Here is an 18,311-nt window from a genome sequence, read left to right on the forward strand (position 1 = left end):
TAAATAAATAAATTATCAAGGAAGGATGAGACACACTGTGACAGGCCAGGCTTCCTCAGCTAGTGGAAGGGGTGTAACTCCCACAGGTCTGCTGTTCCCATTAGGGTCTTCGACCTTGGCCATTGCTCTTTGACTTTTTTCTGGCTATGCCGAGGTTTAGAGGAGTTCTAGGTATTTGCCTGAAAACCTAGCACCATGGTCTTGGGCTTGGGTGCCTGAGAGACCAGATTCAGATCACTTCGTGTGAGGGTTCTAGAGTGAGGGCAGGGGAGGATGTAACCGGTTTACCAGCAGGCACTCTGGGGCCAGGATAAGTGGGACGTTCGTTTGATTAGATGCCTCCCTTCTGGTTCCTGCATTGCCCACCAGTGTCCCCTCGAGGGACAGTGACGCCGTCAGCCTGCCTGGCAGTTAATGTGGACTGTGCCACCAGGGAAGGGTGAGCTCTGGAGATGTAAATGCGTGAATGAAATGAAGGCACAGCAGAGCTCGTGTTATCTAACCTGTTTTCTGGTTGGGCAGATAAACAGGCCACAAAATGAGTGCACACAGCGCTCATGGGAACCAAGAGCTGGCTGGGCGCCAGGTGCCAAGCGCGGGGACCCTGGAGGGGCTGGTGCAGCTGGCATGGCCTCAGTGTGGTGGGCGGCCCGGTGAGTGGCTGCCGCTCTCGGCTGCTGGCTTCCTTGTCCTCTCCCACCCAGGCACCCTGTGTGTCTACTGTGTTCTCAGAAGCAGAGTTCGAGACCAAAGGCTGGCGAGCCAGGGCCCTGGCTGGAGGCAGACGAGACGGGTGCAGGATCTAGAATGTGCTTCCAGGCATGTGCTGAGCGGGGAGCACGACCTGACATGGCTGTATTCTTACTGTACATTGGCTTTTAGAGCGGGTGGTCTTAAAAAGGCCAGGATGCTTTGCCAGAGCTTAGGAGCCCTGCTGTGTACACAGGTGTGGCTTACGATTGTTGGTAACTTAAGACTTTGAGTCTTGAATCAATTACCACACACAAAAAAAAAAAAATCACAGGAGGTGGTCCAATCCGAGCTATCATGCAGAAAGTGTGTGCACGTGCTGTGAGTGTTCGTGCGTGTGGATCCGTGTGTGCACCTGCCTGCTAACGGCAATGAAAATAGAAACTTGCAGAGAGAAAGTGGCTCCCGTCTGCAGGTTCCAGAAGCCAGGCTCCTGTCTGCAGGCGAGAATGCTGTGTGGTATGGCCAGAAGCAAGCACAAGCAGAGCCTGCTGGGCTCTGAGACCAAGCTCACCACCCACTACCCTGGGCCTGCAGTCCTGGTCTGCAACAATCCCCTGGCCCTGAGGACTGGACAGGGATGGTCCATGGGGGGTGTGAGCAGGGGACCTGAGGGTGGAGCTGAGAGGCAGCCTGGCAGACCCCGCCCAGGCAGACCCCTCCCAGGCGGGGGCCGGGTGGGCAGGCTAGTGGAATATACAGGCCCTTCGCTGTCCGCCATGCCAGTAGCATGGAGGAACAGAGCAGGTGCTGGACAGAAGCACACTGGGGGCTCCTGGATGAGCTCCCCAAGAACTGGAGACTCAGATAGCTGGGCAGGGAGAAAGGCCACAGCTGGGGCGCCAGGAAGGGCGCCCCCTGCAGCCACCCAAGGAGTTGAGTCTAAAGCCGAGTGCAGTGGTACCCTTTGTGGGGGCGTCAGGCCGGGAGGGGCACGATTGCCACACGCTTTTGAAAAGATGCCGCTGGCTGCTGTTTGGGGGCTGGCAGCTGGCACCAGTGCAGCTGGAGCGGGGCCTGCTCTGGAGTCTCTGGAGGGAAGCAGAGGCGACTGTGACAGCGACCGATGTCAGGGTAGTGGAGTTGCTGTCAGCTGATTGTGCCACAGCAGCTTGAGCTGGAGCAAGTGCCTGGAAGGAATCAGTACTGTCCCCCTGTCCCCAGGGTCTCGGGGACATAAAATGCCTCTCCCTGCTCACTGGAGGACTGTGGGACAAGGCGGGGTTGCCCCCAGGGTCTCCTGCCCTCCCCTGTGGACTTAGGCCTCCCTGGTGTGCTGCAACGGAGGTGGGGAAGGTGAAGGTCGAGGGCTTGCACGGAGCATCGAGCCCGTGGTGACAGGGACATGAGGGCAACAAGGACTTTGGGCCTGGCTGGGTCTTCAGGGGACCAGCGAGGCGGCCCCATACAGTTGGGGCAGCGGGTTCCAGTGACGGAGCAGCTTGCAGGGGTTGGGGAGTGGAAGCCCCGCCAGGGCTCAGGAGAGATGTTGTGGGCAGGGTTTGAGGGCTGGGGAGATGCAGCAGGAAGCTTGGGGGGGGCACATTTGCCCAGACCAGGGTCTAGACAGACCCTTTATTTAACAGGTGGGCTGGTGGGACACTGGTGAGACTGGGGCCTGTGGGGAGGGGAGGAACAGCTGGAGACTGGGCTCTTGTCCCAGGCTGGCGGTGGCAGCCACATTGCAGGCCGCCTTAGGCATCAATGGAGGATGGCAGTGCTGAGTGAGGCAAGGGGCCGGAGGATCCCAGAGCGGCTGCGGAGACCCCTTCCGGCCTCAAGTACAGCTGAGCCAGGCTTCCTGCCACCTGCAGCTGGTTCCTCCTCACCCAGGGTCTCTGCACACCAGGCCCCGAGAGGGAAACCTTTCGGGTGATCCGCAGAGCCCTTCTCACAGCATCTTGCCGCCAGGCCTCAGCGCCTGTGCTGGCCGCCACACAGGGAGGCCTGGGTCCCTCGGCCCTGAGGGCCGCTCCCCTGCCAGCCTGTCACAGAGAAAGCCGGCGGCGCTGGGGAGCCGTGGGTCATAGCGGCCTAGTACCCCAGGGAGCATTGAGTTCATTGCCCCGAGCGTGCGTTTCTTTGAATTATTTAAAAAACAAACACTGGCAAGGCTAGCAGCTGAAGTCAGTTTGTGTCTGCTCAGTGTTTAAGGATCAGAGAGGTCCTTCCCTTAGTGAGAGGAGGGCAGGTATAGGTAGGGGTACGCACGTGTGCTCCAGATCTTGTTACTGAATTAATTCAGTCTCACGATTCCCTGGGCCCAGGGGTGATTGAGTTTGGGGGATCCCAGGGCTGCCCAACGGCCTCTGTAATGTGACAGCCACCTGACATGGTGGGTCAGGCCCTGGACAGAGCCAGGCGAGCCGTCCTGACTTCATCACGCTGCCATCTCATGTGGGGAAATGACGCCATCCATCCCACTAACTCCCAGGAAGCGAATTGGAGTGCGGTCTTGTCATCAAGGGGCCCCTCGGTGCTGTGGCGGGGCACCGGTGTGGGCGGGGCGGGTGCATGCGGAGCCCCGCGGTGGGAACGCCGGAGGGCACCTAAACCCGAGCCTGGCGCCTGGTGGCCTTTCTGAAAACGCAGTGGTCTGTGCAGGTCCAGGGCCCCTCTTGGACCCGCGGGCTCCCTGTGCACGGAGCACAGCCTCACGGGGCCCCTTCTGCTTCCAGGAGGACGCGTGAAGACCTGGAAGCGCAGGTGGTTCATCCTGACTGACAACTGCCTCTATTACTTTGAATACACAACAGTAAGTAAGGCTGGGCCTCCTGGCCGCCTCCCAGCAGTCACGGAGCTGTCCTGGGACCGAGGGACCCCCAGGCTGGTGGCCCACAGTGAGCCCCGCCGTGTACTTCTCTCTTGTAGGACAAGGAGCCCAGGGGAATCATCCCGTTGGAAAACCTCAGCATCAGGGAGGTGGAGGACCCCCGGAAACCCGTAAGCCCCTCCTGAACCTTCTCTCCTGCCAGCCCCCGGGAGCCATCCTCACCGCCTGCAGGGAACCTGGCCCCCAGCCCCTGTGACGGCCTCCCCTCTCTTTTTCTCCACCAGAACTGTTTTGAGCTCTACAATCCCAGCCACAAAGGGCAGGTCATCAAGGCCTGTAAGACGGAGGCGGACGGCCGCGTGGTAGAGGGGAACCACGTGGTGTACCGGATCTCAGCCCCGAGCCCGGAGGAGAAGGAGGAGTGGATGAAATCCATCAAGTGAGCGGGGCTTCGGGGGCGGGGCCAGGCCTGTCTTCTCATGCTGGCTGAAGGGCGGAGGATGGTCTGGAACGTGGATGCTTCCGTGTGCAAGAGTGGACCCTCTGCCTCCAGAAACCCGAGGGCCGGGCTGCCAAAGCCGATGCTCAGATCTGAGCCTGCGGTCCTGTCTGGGGAGCCTCTGGGGCTGGTGGGAAAGGGAAGGTCTGTGTGTCACCCACGACCTAACCTGCATGTTTTCCTTCTTTCACCAGAGCCAGTATCAGCAGGGATCCCTTCTATGACATGTTAGCAACGAGGAAACGAAGGATTGCCAATAAAAAATAGCTTTCCTGGCTAAAAGACCCAGGTAAAAGACCCAACCCCAGCAGAAAGGCACCGCGGGCCGCCCCTCCGCGGAAGGCGTGGCAGGGAGGCGGTCACCCTGCGGTGCAAGCTGCTTCTCCAGAGTGTACCGTGGCCCAGATGGCATCCCCGAGGCCTCGTGCCGTGGCTGGGGTCCTGGGAGGTGGTCGCCCTGCAGTGCAAGCTGCTGCTTCAGAGCGTACTGTGGCCCAGACTGATCCTCGAGGCCTTGTGCCGTGGCTGGGGTCATGGTCGGCTGCGCGTGTCCAGAAGCATTTCCTTCCTGCGACCGTCCCCGGCGGCCCTGGGGGGAGAAGCCAGGACAGCAGCTTCCGCTCTCTCCACAGCAGACACGGGATGGATTCCACAGATGGGAGCCTCATTCGTACCATGCCAAACGCGTTCACTCGGGGCAGTGTTAACCGTTCTAGAAAGCCACTGTTTTATAGCAAAACAGGAAAGGAAAAGCTACCAGTTTTTTATTCAGATTTTTTTCTCAGATATATAGGATTATAGCTTTTATATGCCTTTTTATATTCTGAAATTATAACAAAAGATACTTTCTAACAGTAGTATTTTTAGAATGGCAGCTATAAAGTTAACTCCTGGACACAAGTATATACTGTGCACTGAAAAAATATCCATCTAGACGCAGCACCCAAGGGGAGGGCTGGGGGCCACCGGCACGGGGGGCCACGTGCAGCCCTGCCCTGTCAGGCTGTCAGGCCAGCCCCGGGGGCAGCAGGTAGGCTCTGGACGGGCTCGGGGAGGGATGGCCATGGCGCTTGGGGGCTCCAGGGTGACTCCCATGTGGCCTTCCTTCAACCCAGGCTTTTTGGCCCCACAGGTACTTTAAGCAAATCATTAAAATGATAACAGTTAATGGTTTGGGGTGTTTAGCCTGTAACTGCTAACTCCTAGGAAACAGCTTTTCTCTGGACACAGATGGCCCATATGCTGAATCACGTGAAACTGCTCATGTTTTGTTCAGACACACACACACACACACGGCAGCGTTTCATACAGGTCAGCGGAGTCCATGTAGACTGGCCTTTGACCTACTCATCGCTATTTAAAACCTGTGGCAAAATGAACGCTTATTTTACAGACCTTCTAATTTGACCAGATTTCTTAATGAATAGACACGGAAGTAACTAGAAACAGCCTCACCCCATGTAGTGTGCCATGTCCTGAGAGAGGTGCTCTCCCTACGAGGAGGGAAGAACAGCCCCTGGTGTGCAGAGGCCCGGCACGTAGGGTTCCTGGGGAGCTGAGAACCCCACGTAGATGCCGGTGGTGGAACTGGCGAAGCTCCACGCCCGCCTGGGAGGTCGTCAGGTTGCTGTGGATGTAAGGATAGCAGGTGCCCGGTGCGTCACTCAAGGGTGGATCTGGGCCCCACCTCCAGAGAGGGCACAGGGCTGGACGGGGGCATTGCGTGCTTGGGCCGACGCAGGCCGGTGGCAGGCGCTGCTCTGTCGGGAGATTTGCATCCCCAGGACCCTGTTGCACACGGGGCTGTTGGGCTGGTGGCTGGCTTTTCCTCCACGGACTTCCTCTTCCCGCCCCACCTGCACAGGCACACCTTGAATCTGCACCCTCTGGAGGGCATCTGTACTCCCGCGCAAAATGCCCAGTCCAGAGACAAAACCTCAGACTGTGCACCTAGGCCTCCTTCTCAGCAGCGGAGACTGTTCCTTTGAGTTGCCTTGAAGTGGAGGCCGAGCGGCTGCGGGCCCTCTGCCTCCCTGCGGCTGACCTTGATGTAGCTTTAAGTCGCACTAGACTGCAGAGGGGTCCGAGGCCAGAAGCCCCCGTCCTGCATCAGACTTTCATTCCCAAGCTCTTAGGCTTTGTTACTGATACCTCAAATTGGAAATTTTAGTTTTGAGAAAGGCAAGTCAGCGTTCTTGAAACCTGGCTGGTAGATATGCAATTCTGGCCTCCAGTCTTCCATGAAAATAAACGCTGCCTGGTCCCCCACCCAGACCACACACTGACGGCCGGCCCTGGCGGTGCTCACCCCTCAGGCTGGCCCCGCACCCAGGACTGGCCACAGCTAGCTTTGTCAGCATGTCGTGCTCAGACGAGCCGTTTCCTTCTGACCAACCCAGGTGTGACCTGGGGATCGGAGCTTTCTGTTTTGGGTGTTGGGAGCCGCGGCAGGAAGGAGTCTCCAGATCAAGCTCCTCCGTTGCTGTCATCTGTGAATGAGCTTCACCGGGTGGTGGGCACCCGGGAGCCGCGCAGAGGCCGTGGTGCTGAGTTAGACTCCAGGTACTTTGTGGTCAGAGTGTTACAGGAAATCGCCTAGCTCCAGGCTGCGTGATGACAGTATTAGCATAAAGGTCGTGTAGCCATCATGCCTGCTGAGCCTTGAGGCAGGCCTGGTCCAGAAAACTCTCTGGGTCATGACTGCGCAGGGCCAGCCGCCACCAGGACGGCCCTGAAGCAGGACATCTGTTTTTGTCCCTCACCCTGGGCAGGACCTGTCACAATCACGATCCTCCTCCTCCCCGCCCCGATGTCTGAGCACAGGGCTCGAATTGTTACTCCCAACTCTGGCCAAAGACACTTTCTTCCAGAGACAGAGGCCAGGAGGCAGCGACGGGAGCCCGGCGGGGAGGCGGCGGCTGCCACAGCCCTTCCAGCCTGTCTTGCTGGGCCCTGGTTCACATTTGAGTTTAATTGGACTGGCCCTGGACCCAGATAAGCAGCAATGTCTTTGGGGTCACAGAACATTTTGGGGCAGTTTAATGTGGTACCAAACAGTGCAACTAGGAGCTGTTTATAGATGGAGCAGCACTTAGTGCTTCATAGAAAGCAACGCCTACTTTTAAAGTTACAAATGCAGCTATCTACATAGATGTGCTTTGCCGAGAAGTTAGGTCTGTGGTACACCAGAAACCACAAATTGACTTTTTTTCTTAGAAAATATTTCTATTTGCGGAAAATACAGTAATATGTAAATAATGTACATCTATTGATTTCTGGAGTGTTTGTTATTCAATGTATATACTGCCATGGCTCGCATGAAGAAACAGCCTCTCTCTCTCGATATTTGATTGTAAAGTGAACAGTAAGATTGGAGGGTGGATGGCTGTCAGTGCTCTTGCAAATACTGTGTTCACTAAATAAAAATCACATGTATCGTTAAAACAAGCCTGTCTGAGACTTGGTTCTTTCCAACAGCTATTGCTGGGTCCAGCAAACACCCCTCCAAGTTTCCTTTGCCCGTCCCAGGTGGGACGGCCTGGCCGACGGCACTGACTTCAGGAGCACTTGAAGGTTTTAAGAAAGTGAATTCAGATGACAGGAAGGAGTCTGGAAGCAAATGGGGAAAACAGCAGTAAAAAGACACCAAGTGTGTGATTTGCTGCCATTTATATACTATAGAAATTTTACATGCTGTGTATTTACAGTGGGGCAAGTGCTTTTTTAATCTTTAAAAAAACAAAGATCAAACTTTAAACATCTCTGAACAACACAAACTGTATAAACCATACAGATTATTCAGATACAAACTGTATTAAATACAGTTTTCCCCACTCCATCTCCTGATGCAGGACCAGTGAATAATAAGTGTATCACAGTTTGATAGCATATCCATATTAAAAATAAAATCACAGTATGATTGTGTCTGTAACTAGAAACTCGAAGGGACCAAGCAGACAACGGAGACTCCAGTATCAGTGAAGACAAGAGACGCTGTATCAAAAAGTGTTGTGTAATAGAAACATACTGTCGGCTTTACAAATCATGTCTGGGTTATACATTCATAATGTAAATACTCATCATAACTGGGAAATTGATTGGAACAGTTCCACAAAGTTCAAAAACAGAACTTGTCTATAAAATACATCTTCAAATCTTGAATACAACTAAAATAAGCAAATTAGTTTCTAGTATCAGACATTACAGAAAACAGACTGCTCTCCAAAGTCTAGGTGAGAGCTTGTGAGTTTTTAAATAAGTCTTTAAATTAAATATACACATTGTCAGTTTGTACTTTTGACAATTCCATGGTCTCCCGGTTGGTCTTGCACCAGATGTCTAACTTGGAGGAACATTACATGAAATACAAGTAATCGACCTGAGTCTGTAATTAAGCAGCATTTGAGATGTTCTATTCCAGGGCATTATTTCAATGGGATTTATATACACGGTATTTTACAATGGTCAGCAGTGGTAGAAAGTGTTCGTCCATTTGGAATAAGGGTAATTAAGAAAAGGTAAAAACTAAAAAAAAAGTTCTCCATGGTAAAATCTGTACAGTATTTACTAAAGAAGCACCACGCAGATTGGAACAGAGTTATTTTCTATCTTTATAATTTAAGCTGGGCTGGGGATGGCTTCTGTTGAACGCGTTGAATCTGAAAGACAAGAGGCGCCGGGTTAGTGAGTTGGAGGCAGGCGGCGGCGGTGCGTAGGGCTTATTCCCGGACGCCCTGCCAGCTGCTCCAGAAAGCTGGGGAAGCTCTTCCTTGAGGAGGTCACTCTGCCTTCCTGGGTGGAAGTGAGGGAACTGGCAGTGCGAGCGGCTCAGCCAGGGAGGCGCCATCTGCTGGGCCCCGCCGCCGCCAGCCCCCAGCTGCCTCCTCCACCTCCGTCCTCACAGCCCCTCACTTGGGAAGTTTAGCTCCTTCCTTAGGGTTGGGCCTCTCCCTTGAGGACACATTGATAGAGCCTGTTAATTAACGGCCAGTTAATCCACAGACTCTTCACTTGGAAATTCATTTTAAATTCCTCTTGCTGACTACATGTGACAGACACATTTGGACAAAGTTTCCTTTCAAGGGAAAAATGGTTCACGGTCCACAAGGGTCAGGTATAAAACCAGTGACTCTCCCAGGACCCCTGTGTAAATTGATCCAGCACAGCCCTGCAGCTCTGAGGTCCTGATCTGCCACTCGGCCACCTTCCCACGGTTTTGTACAGTGGGTGCTGGGTGGGTGCTGGCTCTGGCTCAGTGTGACCTCGGGGCGCAAACAGCAGCACAGGGGACGGGATGGGATGGGGGAGGGAGTGGGCACCGAGCCTCTCCCTTCCCAGATGTTTATCAAAGGCCCGTGGGCTCGGCTGCTGTGAGCCAGGTTGGCTTTTCCCAGTGAGGGGCAAGGGAACAGGGCAACTCCACCTGCGTGAGGGACGCGGGTCTTCCCAGCCAGTAATGCAAAGGTGACGAGGTGGAGGGTCTAGGTCTGTCCCCAAGCACGTGGCCTGGGTCTGGGCTGGCTGGGAACCTGCCGGGGCCTCTCCATGGCTCTGCCCACTCCCATGGGCCCAGCCCACAGGCAGAACCACAGAATTAAAACTCCTCTGCCTGAATCCCCTCAGCGCCACCACAAACAATGAAGAAACAGGAAAACAGCTTACCATAACTAGTGAGTTTTTTGTTTTGAGGCTGAGTTTTCAATCACCTAGAAAGCAAAGGTCAGGAGACAGACTTTAATGACGGTTGCAAAGTTGCCAGTGCCTCTGCTCTGCGTTGCGTTAAGTGGCTATGGTCAGTCACTGCGGTTCCCTGTGAGTGGCTGAGGCCACTTCCCCACGAGGTGAGCAGGGATGTCCCAGCACTCAGCTGCTGCTCCCAGGGTTTTACTGACATCAAAGGGTTTACGTGATGACTGAGACTGAGGGCACCATCCAACCCACGCACACCCTGACGTTAGGACAACAGATCTCAGGCCCGAGAACTGAACTGGGTGGAACAGAGCCAGAGGAGGAGTCTGAAAGAGAAAGGCAAGGAGCCGAAGTCCGGGGCGGAGGGGGGCCTGCAGGACCACAGGACGCTGGGTGAGGCAGGGCCGGGCAGCGGCCTTCTCGGGAGGACGAGAAAGGCTCCTCAGTCTGTGCTCGCAGCAGAAGCGGCAGCTGCAAACCCTGTCATCAGTGCAGTGGGACGGGCACGGAAACGCCACACACACACACGCCTGACCACAGCACCCGAGACAGGACGCAAACAAGTTCACGTTCAACCTCCCTCCTGCTGGACCAGTTGCCTTGGGGGCCATCACTGTCTCCCAGCAGCCCCGGCTGGGAGCCCACGATCCTGGGAGCCCGCACCACACTCAGAATGAGCCCCTTCACCGCATCCTCGGGCACCAAGCAGCCCTCACGAATCCCCTTCCCCGACTCGCTGAAATGGGAAGGCAAAACCAATTCTGAAATGTCCAGAATGTCTACAACACAGACAGCAAAGACCCGCCGGCTCCCCGCCCTCGCCGACAGCGCTGGTGCCTGTCCTGGGCTCCGGCTGTTTCCCCAGCACTCCACAGGCAAGTGTGCCCCACGGGGCTCGCCCCGCAGCCCCGGCTCTCTGTTACACACTCTGGACCGTCTGCCCCTCAATCAACAATGCACGCTGGCTCTAGGCTGCTGGCAGGGACAGGCCTTCCCCAGAACACACAGCTCCACCTAACCCACGATACAGCCGAGAAGCAAAGGCCTCAGGGCAGCCCTGATGATTCGTCAAAAGTCCCTGGGAGGAGGGCATGCGCTTCATACGTGAATGCAAACAACCGGCGTTCAGGTAAGGATGACCAACTTTTTCTGTGAGGGGGCAAATAATAAACACTCTCCGCTTGGCGAGCCACACAGTCCCTGCCCTGCTGCAGCCACTCGCCTCTGTCAGGCGGTGACAGCGAAGCCACCGGACAGCGTGCGAACGCGCCTGGCTGTACCCCAATCAAGCCACAGACGCTGCGGTCTGAACTTCACATCATTTTCATGTGAAACGCATTGTTCTTCTTTGGGATTATTTCCAACCACTTAAAAAGGTTAAAATCATTCTTCACTCCAAGTTCACACAAAGCCAGGTGACCGGCCAAAGCTGGCCACAGGGCTGCAGTTTGCCAACTTCTGCTCTAGGTCCACTGACTTGAGTGACATCCACTTCTAACAGGCTCACAGCTCCTCTCCAGGACCAGCGGTCACTGAACACCAACCAGAGAGGAAGAGGGGAGGCTGCCTCAAGTGCAGTCAGAGCACAGCGCGTGGCCACATGACAGAGACACAGCCCCACAGGGCAGAAGAGAATCTAGGACACCTGGCAGTGACAGTCAGCGGCCCGCCACACCGCCTCTGTGGTGTCAGGCAGAGGCTGACGCCCGTGCTTCTAACGACCCAAGCAAGCAAATCAGTACCGAGCACCAGGGCACACTCAGAATGCAGGTTTAAGGATTCAGGAGAGTAATGTATATACTGTAAAAGTATTTCTATCAAAAATGCTTTAAAACCAAGAGTTCTCAAGACCATCCTGTTTAACAGGGTGAAACTCTGTCTCTACTAAAAACACAGAATTTAGCTGGGCATGGTGGCAGGCGCCTATAGTTCCAGGTACTCAGGAGGCTGAGGCAGGAGAATGGTGTGAACCCGGGAGGCGGAGCTTGCAATGAGCTGAGCTCCAGCCACTGCACTCCAGCCTGGGCAACAGAGCGAGACTCCGTCTCAAAAAATAAATAAATAAAATAAAATAAAATAAAACCAAGATTTCTGATCCTTCACGAGGCAAACACTCAAGACGCCCAGAGCCATACGTTCCAGGGCTTTGGTGACACACAGGTGGTGCTGCCCTCAGTCCTGTGTCACTTAGCCTTCAATAAACGCTAAAGGTTTGGTGCTAAGGAGCCAAACTGGGCAACAGCACCGCACTGCAGTGACGAGCACTGAGGCCGGACCCTGTCTGGCAGGGGTGATCTGAGTAACTGCACCCTCTGATGCCACCTGAGGTTTTTCTATGTATTACTCGCCCTTTGCAAAGAAAATGTATTAAGATATAGTTTCTATCTTCTTAATTCCAAGTATCTCCTCTTACCCTGGCCATACTCAAAGAGATGACACCTGTCATCCCTGCTTTCCATCCGTAAGTGTTTCGTTTTCTCACGGAAAGGTCCGACGCCTTCCAGAGGCGGGCCACCGGGCAGAGGAAAGCCGCCCTGGGCTCTCCGGAACTGGGCAACAGTCTCCAAGCTGGCGGCCCTGGGTAAGTGCAGTTCTGAATCTTTAACAAAGTCCTCTGATTTTCTTGAATGTCTCTTCTTTTTCTTCTTCTTTTTTTTGTGTCTGTGGAGGTCAGCGTCAGAGCACACTGCTGAGAGGTCCGAGTCCTGCTGATGCCTGCAGAAGCAAAAGCCAGAATTCAAACCCCTAAAACGCAAAACCACCTGCAGCAGACCCTGGAGCTTGGCCTCTATACCCGTTCACTGAGAACATTCACTGCACAAACAGGCGCAATTCTTATCTAATTAACAATGTCGGCCAGGCATGCAGGCGCACACCTGTAGTCCCAGCTACCTGGGAGGCTGAGGCGGGAGGATCACTCGAGCCCAGGAGGTTGACAAAGCTGCAGTGAGCTACTACTGCACCACTGCACTCCAGCCTGGGCAACAGAGCCAGACCCTGTCTCAAAAATTTAACAAGTCTGCCTTCAGTGTAATGACTGTTTCAGCCCAGGCTCATAAATTCACCAACTTCAGCTCCGTTGCTGAACAGCCCCACCTCTGCTTCAGCTTTCTCAGGACTAAGGTTGTTGGACAAACACTGCAGGGAGGATTCTGCTGGCTTTTCCTGAAACCAGTGGTTACTTGAAGGGAAAGGAAATACTAAGCCTCCTTCCCTCCCATGTGCCTGAGACACCTGGCAGCAATGTTATTTTTTACCTCAAGTAACCACTGCCTATTTTCCCTATGGCTTTTGCTAATCTTTTCCCAGGGTTTCAATTTCAAGAGATGTCAACTAAAATTACTAATTCTGTTCCTGCTCATCCATCTCATCACGGATAAGTCATTTTCAAGACAATCACCCACCAATTTAGCTTTTTAAAAATACAGAAACAGGCCAGGTGCAGTGGCTCATGCCCGTGATACCAGCGCTTTGGGAGGCCCAGGCAGGAGGATCGCTTGAGCCTAGGGGTTTGAGAACCACCCGGGCAGCATAGCGAGACCCTGTCTTTACAAAAACAAAAAATCAGTTGAGGTACCGTGGTAGCACATGTCCGTAGTCCTGGCTACTCCAGAGGCTGAGGGCTGAGGCAGAAAGATCATTTGAGCCCAGGAGGTCAAGGCTGCAGTGAGTTATGATGGCATCACTGCACTCCAGCCTGGGTGACAGAGGAAGACCCTATCTCTTAAAAAATACAGAAACAAATTTCCCAATTGGATTTCCAGTTGAAAAATGGAGCCAAAAACAAAGGCCGAGGAAACAAGGTGTCTCAGATGCCCACGCCGGGCAGGACAGGACAGGAGAAGCGCACCTCCCGTTGTCCGCCTACCTCACAGCCACTGAATTTCAGGAAAATATAACAGACAGGAAAACAGAACCACATCTGACAAATAATATTAACACCAATTCTAAGGTCAAAGACTCCCAATTTTTCATTTATGGAACAATGCATGCTTACTCCTGGAAGAGTTACAAAGCATTCACCAAAAACGGCACTATCATTTTGAAAAAGGAGGTTGTTAGGCATTTAACGACACCATGAAATAAAGATACAGCTTAAAAACAGGGCAAATTTTTACAAATCTGTAAAAAGAGTGGAATCTCAAAACCTACAGAAACGAGACACAAATCAAACGGATACAACTACGGCCTGGCCGTCACTTGTTCCTGAGTCGGGTGAGAAGGGACAGGCCCCACTGCTGACAGCGCCGCCAGCCCCGCGAGGAGCACAGGCCCCAGGCTCACCTGGAGTCGCGGTCTCGGTGTTTGTCTTTGGATTTCTTTTTCTTCTTTGATTTTTTGTGCTTCTTCGCTTTAGGCTCTTCTAGAGGGTCCTTCAGTTCGCTCCTCCGGGCTTTCTTTTCGACATGGCTGTCACTGTTTTCCACGCTGTCGTGTCTCCGTTTCCGTGACTTTACATTTTCGTGTTCGTGAAACCGATCAGAGAGGTTACAGTTGTCTCCGGCTACAAGTGCAGTTCTGTCGTGAAAGAAGCGGTCGGGGTGCGGGGCGAGGGGCGCTCCAGCACGGGGGCTGCCAGGGCGGTGCCGCTCCCTCTCCCGGGCCGGCTCGCAGCCCCTACGGCCCCGACTGTGGTCCTTGTGCGGCCGCTCATGCAGCCCGGCCCGCTCGTGCTCGCGGCCGCCGTGGAAGGGCTTCCAGTCCCGGGCAGCGTACGGGGCGTACCTGTCATGGTAGTACCGGCACCTGTCCCAGCGCGGCCTGTCGGCGTAGAACTTCTCCCCGCCCCAGCCATGCTCGCCCTCGGTGTAGTGGTGTCTGACCCAGTCCGGCTCCGCCCCACTCCGGTGTCGGGAGTGGTGGTGACTGTACCTGCCCAGAGAGCGGCGCTCGCGCTCCCGGGGACAGGTGCGGCGCCGCCGGTGGCGGTGGCCCTCAGTCTTGCTCCTGCTCTCTCTGGCCGGCTCCCCGCTGGACGAGCGCTCCCTCCGGCTGCGGTAGTGGCCTCGGTCCACCTTTCTGAGGCTGCCGATTTTCTCCTTCACCGGGGAAGGGCCTGGAGCTTTCGGCGCCGCGGCGTCCTCGCCCCTCTGGCCCGGGCTAGGCTCTGCGTCCCCTTCCGAGTGACCGGCCGGGGCCGCCTCCGGCACAGGAGCTGGCGGCCCCTCTGCGGCCTCGGGCGCGCCCGAGCTCTGCGGCAGGTCCTGAGCGTCCCGGGCATGGTCCCCGCTGGGGTGAACAAGCAGCGGATGCTCGCAGGGCTCCTCCGACCGCGCAGGCGGAGCCGGACTCAACTCCTCCAGGGCTTCCGCCATCGCAGAGTCCCGCTGGCCCTCCGCTATCATCCCCTTTGCGTCCTGGGACAGCGGGCTCGCGTCGCCCGTTAAGCTCCCGGGATCACACAGGTCAGGGGGCGCTGTGTCCCCCGCGATGTCCTGCCCAGCGCCGGGCGGAGGCTCTTCGGGGGCGGCAGCCAAGGCCTCCCAAGCGCCTTCTTTGGTAGTGGGAGTGCCGGGATCTGGGGGCGGCAGAGCCTTCTTGGTGCTGCTGAGGCTGGCGGCCGCATCCGGTTCCTCCAGGGATTCGGCGGCGGGGCTGCCAGGCTGGGGCTCGGGGTCGCCGTCCTCGGGAGGGCCCCTCTCTGCTCCAGGTGCACTGCAGTCCCCAAACAAACACACACACCAGTTAGCGTGGGCTTCACAGGCTCGCGTCATTGCATTACAGGGAGAAATACTTCAGAATGTTCACTTGCTATTTCGTCTCTTTAAATACATCTCGCTGAAGTCCAGTATTAGGCTAGTACTACTATCTCTGGAAACTCCCAATTTTCTGTTTCCCTTATTAAACAAAAATAAAATGTTTTATCATCAAGCCCAGCTCCTAGCCTATTTTTCAAAGCAATAATCCTACAGTTCTAGGCTCTTCCTGTTTCTGGATATTTCTCTAGTTCTTCCAATTCCTCTATTGTTTTGTTTTGTTTTTTGAGGGACGGAGTCCCACTCTGTTGCCCAGGCTGGAGTGCAATGGCGTGATCTCAGCTCTCTGCAACCTCCACCTCCTAGGCGCAAGCGATTCTCCTGACCCAGCTTCCCAAGTAGCTGGGATTACAGGCGCCCGCCACCACGCCCAGCTAATTTTAGTATTTTTTAGTAGAGATGGAGTTTCACTAAACCTTGGGCAAGCTGGTCTCGAACTCCTGACCTCAGGTGATCCGCTCACCTCAGCCTCCCAAAGTGCTGGGATTACAGGCCTGAGCCACTGCACCTGGCTGCGATTCCTCTAGTTCTTCCTAATAACCAAGACTAAAGAAAAACCTCCAGTGATGACAGGGCTTCCTCCTTTAACTCTGGACTCCCTTTCTCTAATTTCTCTTGAACGCTCAAAGGTAGAGCGGCTACCTCCAAACAAAGCCAGCAGCTCCTCCAATTACTGACAAATTGTGAGAAATCAGAGGCTTTAGCAAAACTTGCTGTAGGAAATTAACTCTGTCCTTTGATTCCCGCAGAGCTTTCAATATGTCCTCAGGGTTAATAATAAAAGCTGCTGTGGCCTAGGCTTGTCTGCACAGCCATCTACCTCACCCTCACGCAACCTGGCCTAGGAAAGGCCAGAGTCTCCTGGCCGAGGGAGCGAGTATCCAAGCCAGCCTATCTGTAGGTTGGGAATGAGCATTCCCTGCCTGCAGGGTTCACCCCATTCCGTTTTAACATCTAAGCCCTTCTAACAGAGGGCCTCAGTGAGGGCACTCCCAGCTGCCGGGGGCCATTCTGGGGTTGCCACAGTGATGGGAGCCCCACCAGCACGACGAGCAACCCCACAGGTGAGTGCGTGCCAACGACTATGCGGGTAAAAACTATGGGTGTGTTACTGGCGCGGTTTTCACAGACACAGTTTCCAGGAAGATACCTAGTATACAAATCTAGAGTCGATCATGCCGTGATTTCATCACAACTTCACCAGAAGTTGTTCGCCATGAGAACATGACTTCCTGATGGCGAACCTGCGCCTGGCACCGAGTATGGTGACATCCGGCTGCGCTCTGAGCTGTCATTCACAGCCAACCTGTGCAGAGACGCGAGCACTGCTCGCACACAGCCTCTCGCCACAGGGCCGTCCTGCCTGGTTCTTTGCATGAAGCCACTGTCACTGCATGACAAATTCCTTTCCTCTTACTCTGGACTAACATTACATTTACATTTTTGACTAACATTACATGATTTTTTAAAAATTGTGGGGCAGGTTTTATTATCTATAATTTCAGAATCCTCGAGGGGCCTTTACGAAGTATAGTCACATACCTCATACATAAGGTCAACAATGGCCCACACATGACGGCGGTCCATAAGATCACAACAGAGCTGAAAAATCCCTGTCACCCTAACTGTCCTAACATCCTAGTGACGGTAGTCTGTAAGATCACAACAGAGCTGAAAACTCCCATCACTGTAACAGTCCAAGGGCAACACATGACTCATGAGTGTGGTGATGCTGGTGTAAATAAACCCACTGCACTGCCAGTCCCATGAAAGTCTAGCATATACAATTAGTACATAATAGATGGTAACGGTAATAAACGACTCTGCTGGCCGGGCGCGGTGGCTCACGCCTGGAATCCCAGCACTTTGGGAGGCTACGTCCGGTGGATGAGTTGAGGTCAGGAGTTTGAGACCACCCTGGAAAACATGGTGAAACCCTGTCTCTACGAAAAGTACAAAAAAAAAATTAGCTGGGTGGGTTCGTGCACGCCTGTAATCCCAGCTACTCAGGAGGCTGAGTCAGGAGAATCGCTTGAACCCAGGAGGCGGAGGCTGCAGTGAGCCGAGATCTCGCTACCGCACTCCAGCCTGGGCGACAGAGACGACTCCATTTCAAAAACAAAAACAAAAAAAATGACTGTTACTGGCTTATGTATTTACTAACTGTACTTTTTATGATTATCTTAGTGTGTGCTCCTTTTTCTTACAAAACATAAGGTAACTGTAAAACAGCCTCAGGCAGGTCCTTCAGGAGGTCTCCAGGAGAAGGCATTGTTGTCACAGGAGATGACAGCTCCATGGGTGTTACTGCCCCTCGAGACCTTCCCGTAGGGCAGGATGTGGAGGCAGAAGTCAGTGATACGGATGACACTGATCCTGTGACCCTGGGCTAATGTGTGTGTGTGTCTTCACAAGAAAGTTTTAAAATTGGCTGAGCACGGTGGCTCACACCTGTAATCCCAGCACTTTGGGAGGCCGAGGCGGGCGGATCACAAGGTCAGGAGATCGAGACCACAGTGAAACCCCGTCTCTATTAAAAATACAAAAAATCAGCTGGGTGCGGTGGCGGGCGCCTGTAGTCCCAGCTACTCAGGAGGCTGAGGCAGGCGAATGGCGTGAACCTGGGAGGCAGAGCTTGCAGTGAGCCGAGATTGTGCCACTGCAACAGCCTGGGGCACAGAGCGAGACTCTGTCTCAAAAAAAAGTTTTAAAATTTACAAGTAGAAAAAAGCTTATCAATATGGATATAAAGAACCTATTCTTGTAGCTGGGCGTGGTGGTGCATGCCTGTAGTCCCCACTACTCGGGAGGCTGAGGCAGGAGAATTGCTTGAACCCGGAGGCGG

The 18,311-nt window shown here is 54.3% G+C and overlaps 2 protein-coding genes across 2 annotated transcripts in view; one reads left to right on the plus strand and one right to left on the minus strand.

Moving 5' to 3' along the window:
* Nucleotides 1-7,469, plus strand: part of CYTH3 (cytohesin 3) — a 28,409-nt gene extending 20,940 nt beyond the window's left edge. The window contains exons 9-12 of the mRNA XM_011934384.1: nt 3,429-3,505; nt 3,622-3,693; nt 3,808-3,962; nt 4,217-7,469. Coding sequence (XP_011789774.1) covers nt 3,429-3,505; nt 3,622-3,693; nt 3,808-3,962; nt 4,217-4,289 — 377 coding nt within the window. The 3' untranslated portion in view covers nt 4,290-7,469. The remainder of the gene's footprint in view (nt 1-3,428; nt 3,506-3,621; nt 3,694-3,807; nt 3,963-4,216) is intronic.
* Nucleotides 7,470-12,091: 4,622 nt separating this feature from the next.
* USP42 (ubiquitin specific peptidase 42) overlaps nt 12,092-18,311 on the minus strand; it is a 46,784-nt gene continuing 40,564 nt past the window's right edge. Inside the window, exons 14-15 of the mRNA XM_011934405.1 lie at nt 13,995-15,365; nt 12,092-12,425 (exon numbers count right to left, since the gene is read on the minus strand). Coding sequence (XP_011789795.1) covers nt 12,092-12,425; nt 13,995-15,365 — 1,705 coding nt within the window. The remainder of the gene's footprint in view (nt 12,426-13,994; nt 15,366-18,311) is intronic.

Source organism: Colobus angolensis, unplaced genomic scaffold (genome assembly GCF_000951035.1).
Source record: "Colobus angolensis palliatus isolate OR3802 unplaced genomic scaffold, Cang.pa_1.0 Scaffold135, whole genome shotgun sequence".
NCBI classification, from domain to species: domain Eukaryota; kingdom Metazoa; phylum Chordata; class Mammalia; order Primates; family Cercopithecidae; genus Colobus; species Colobus angolensis.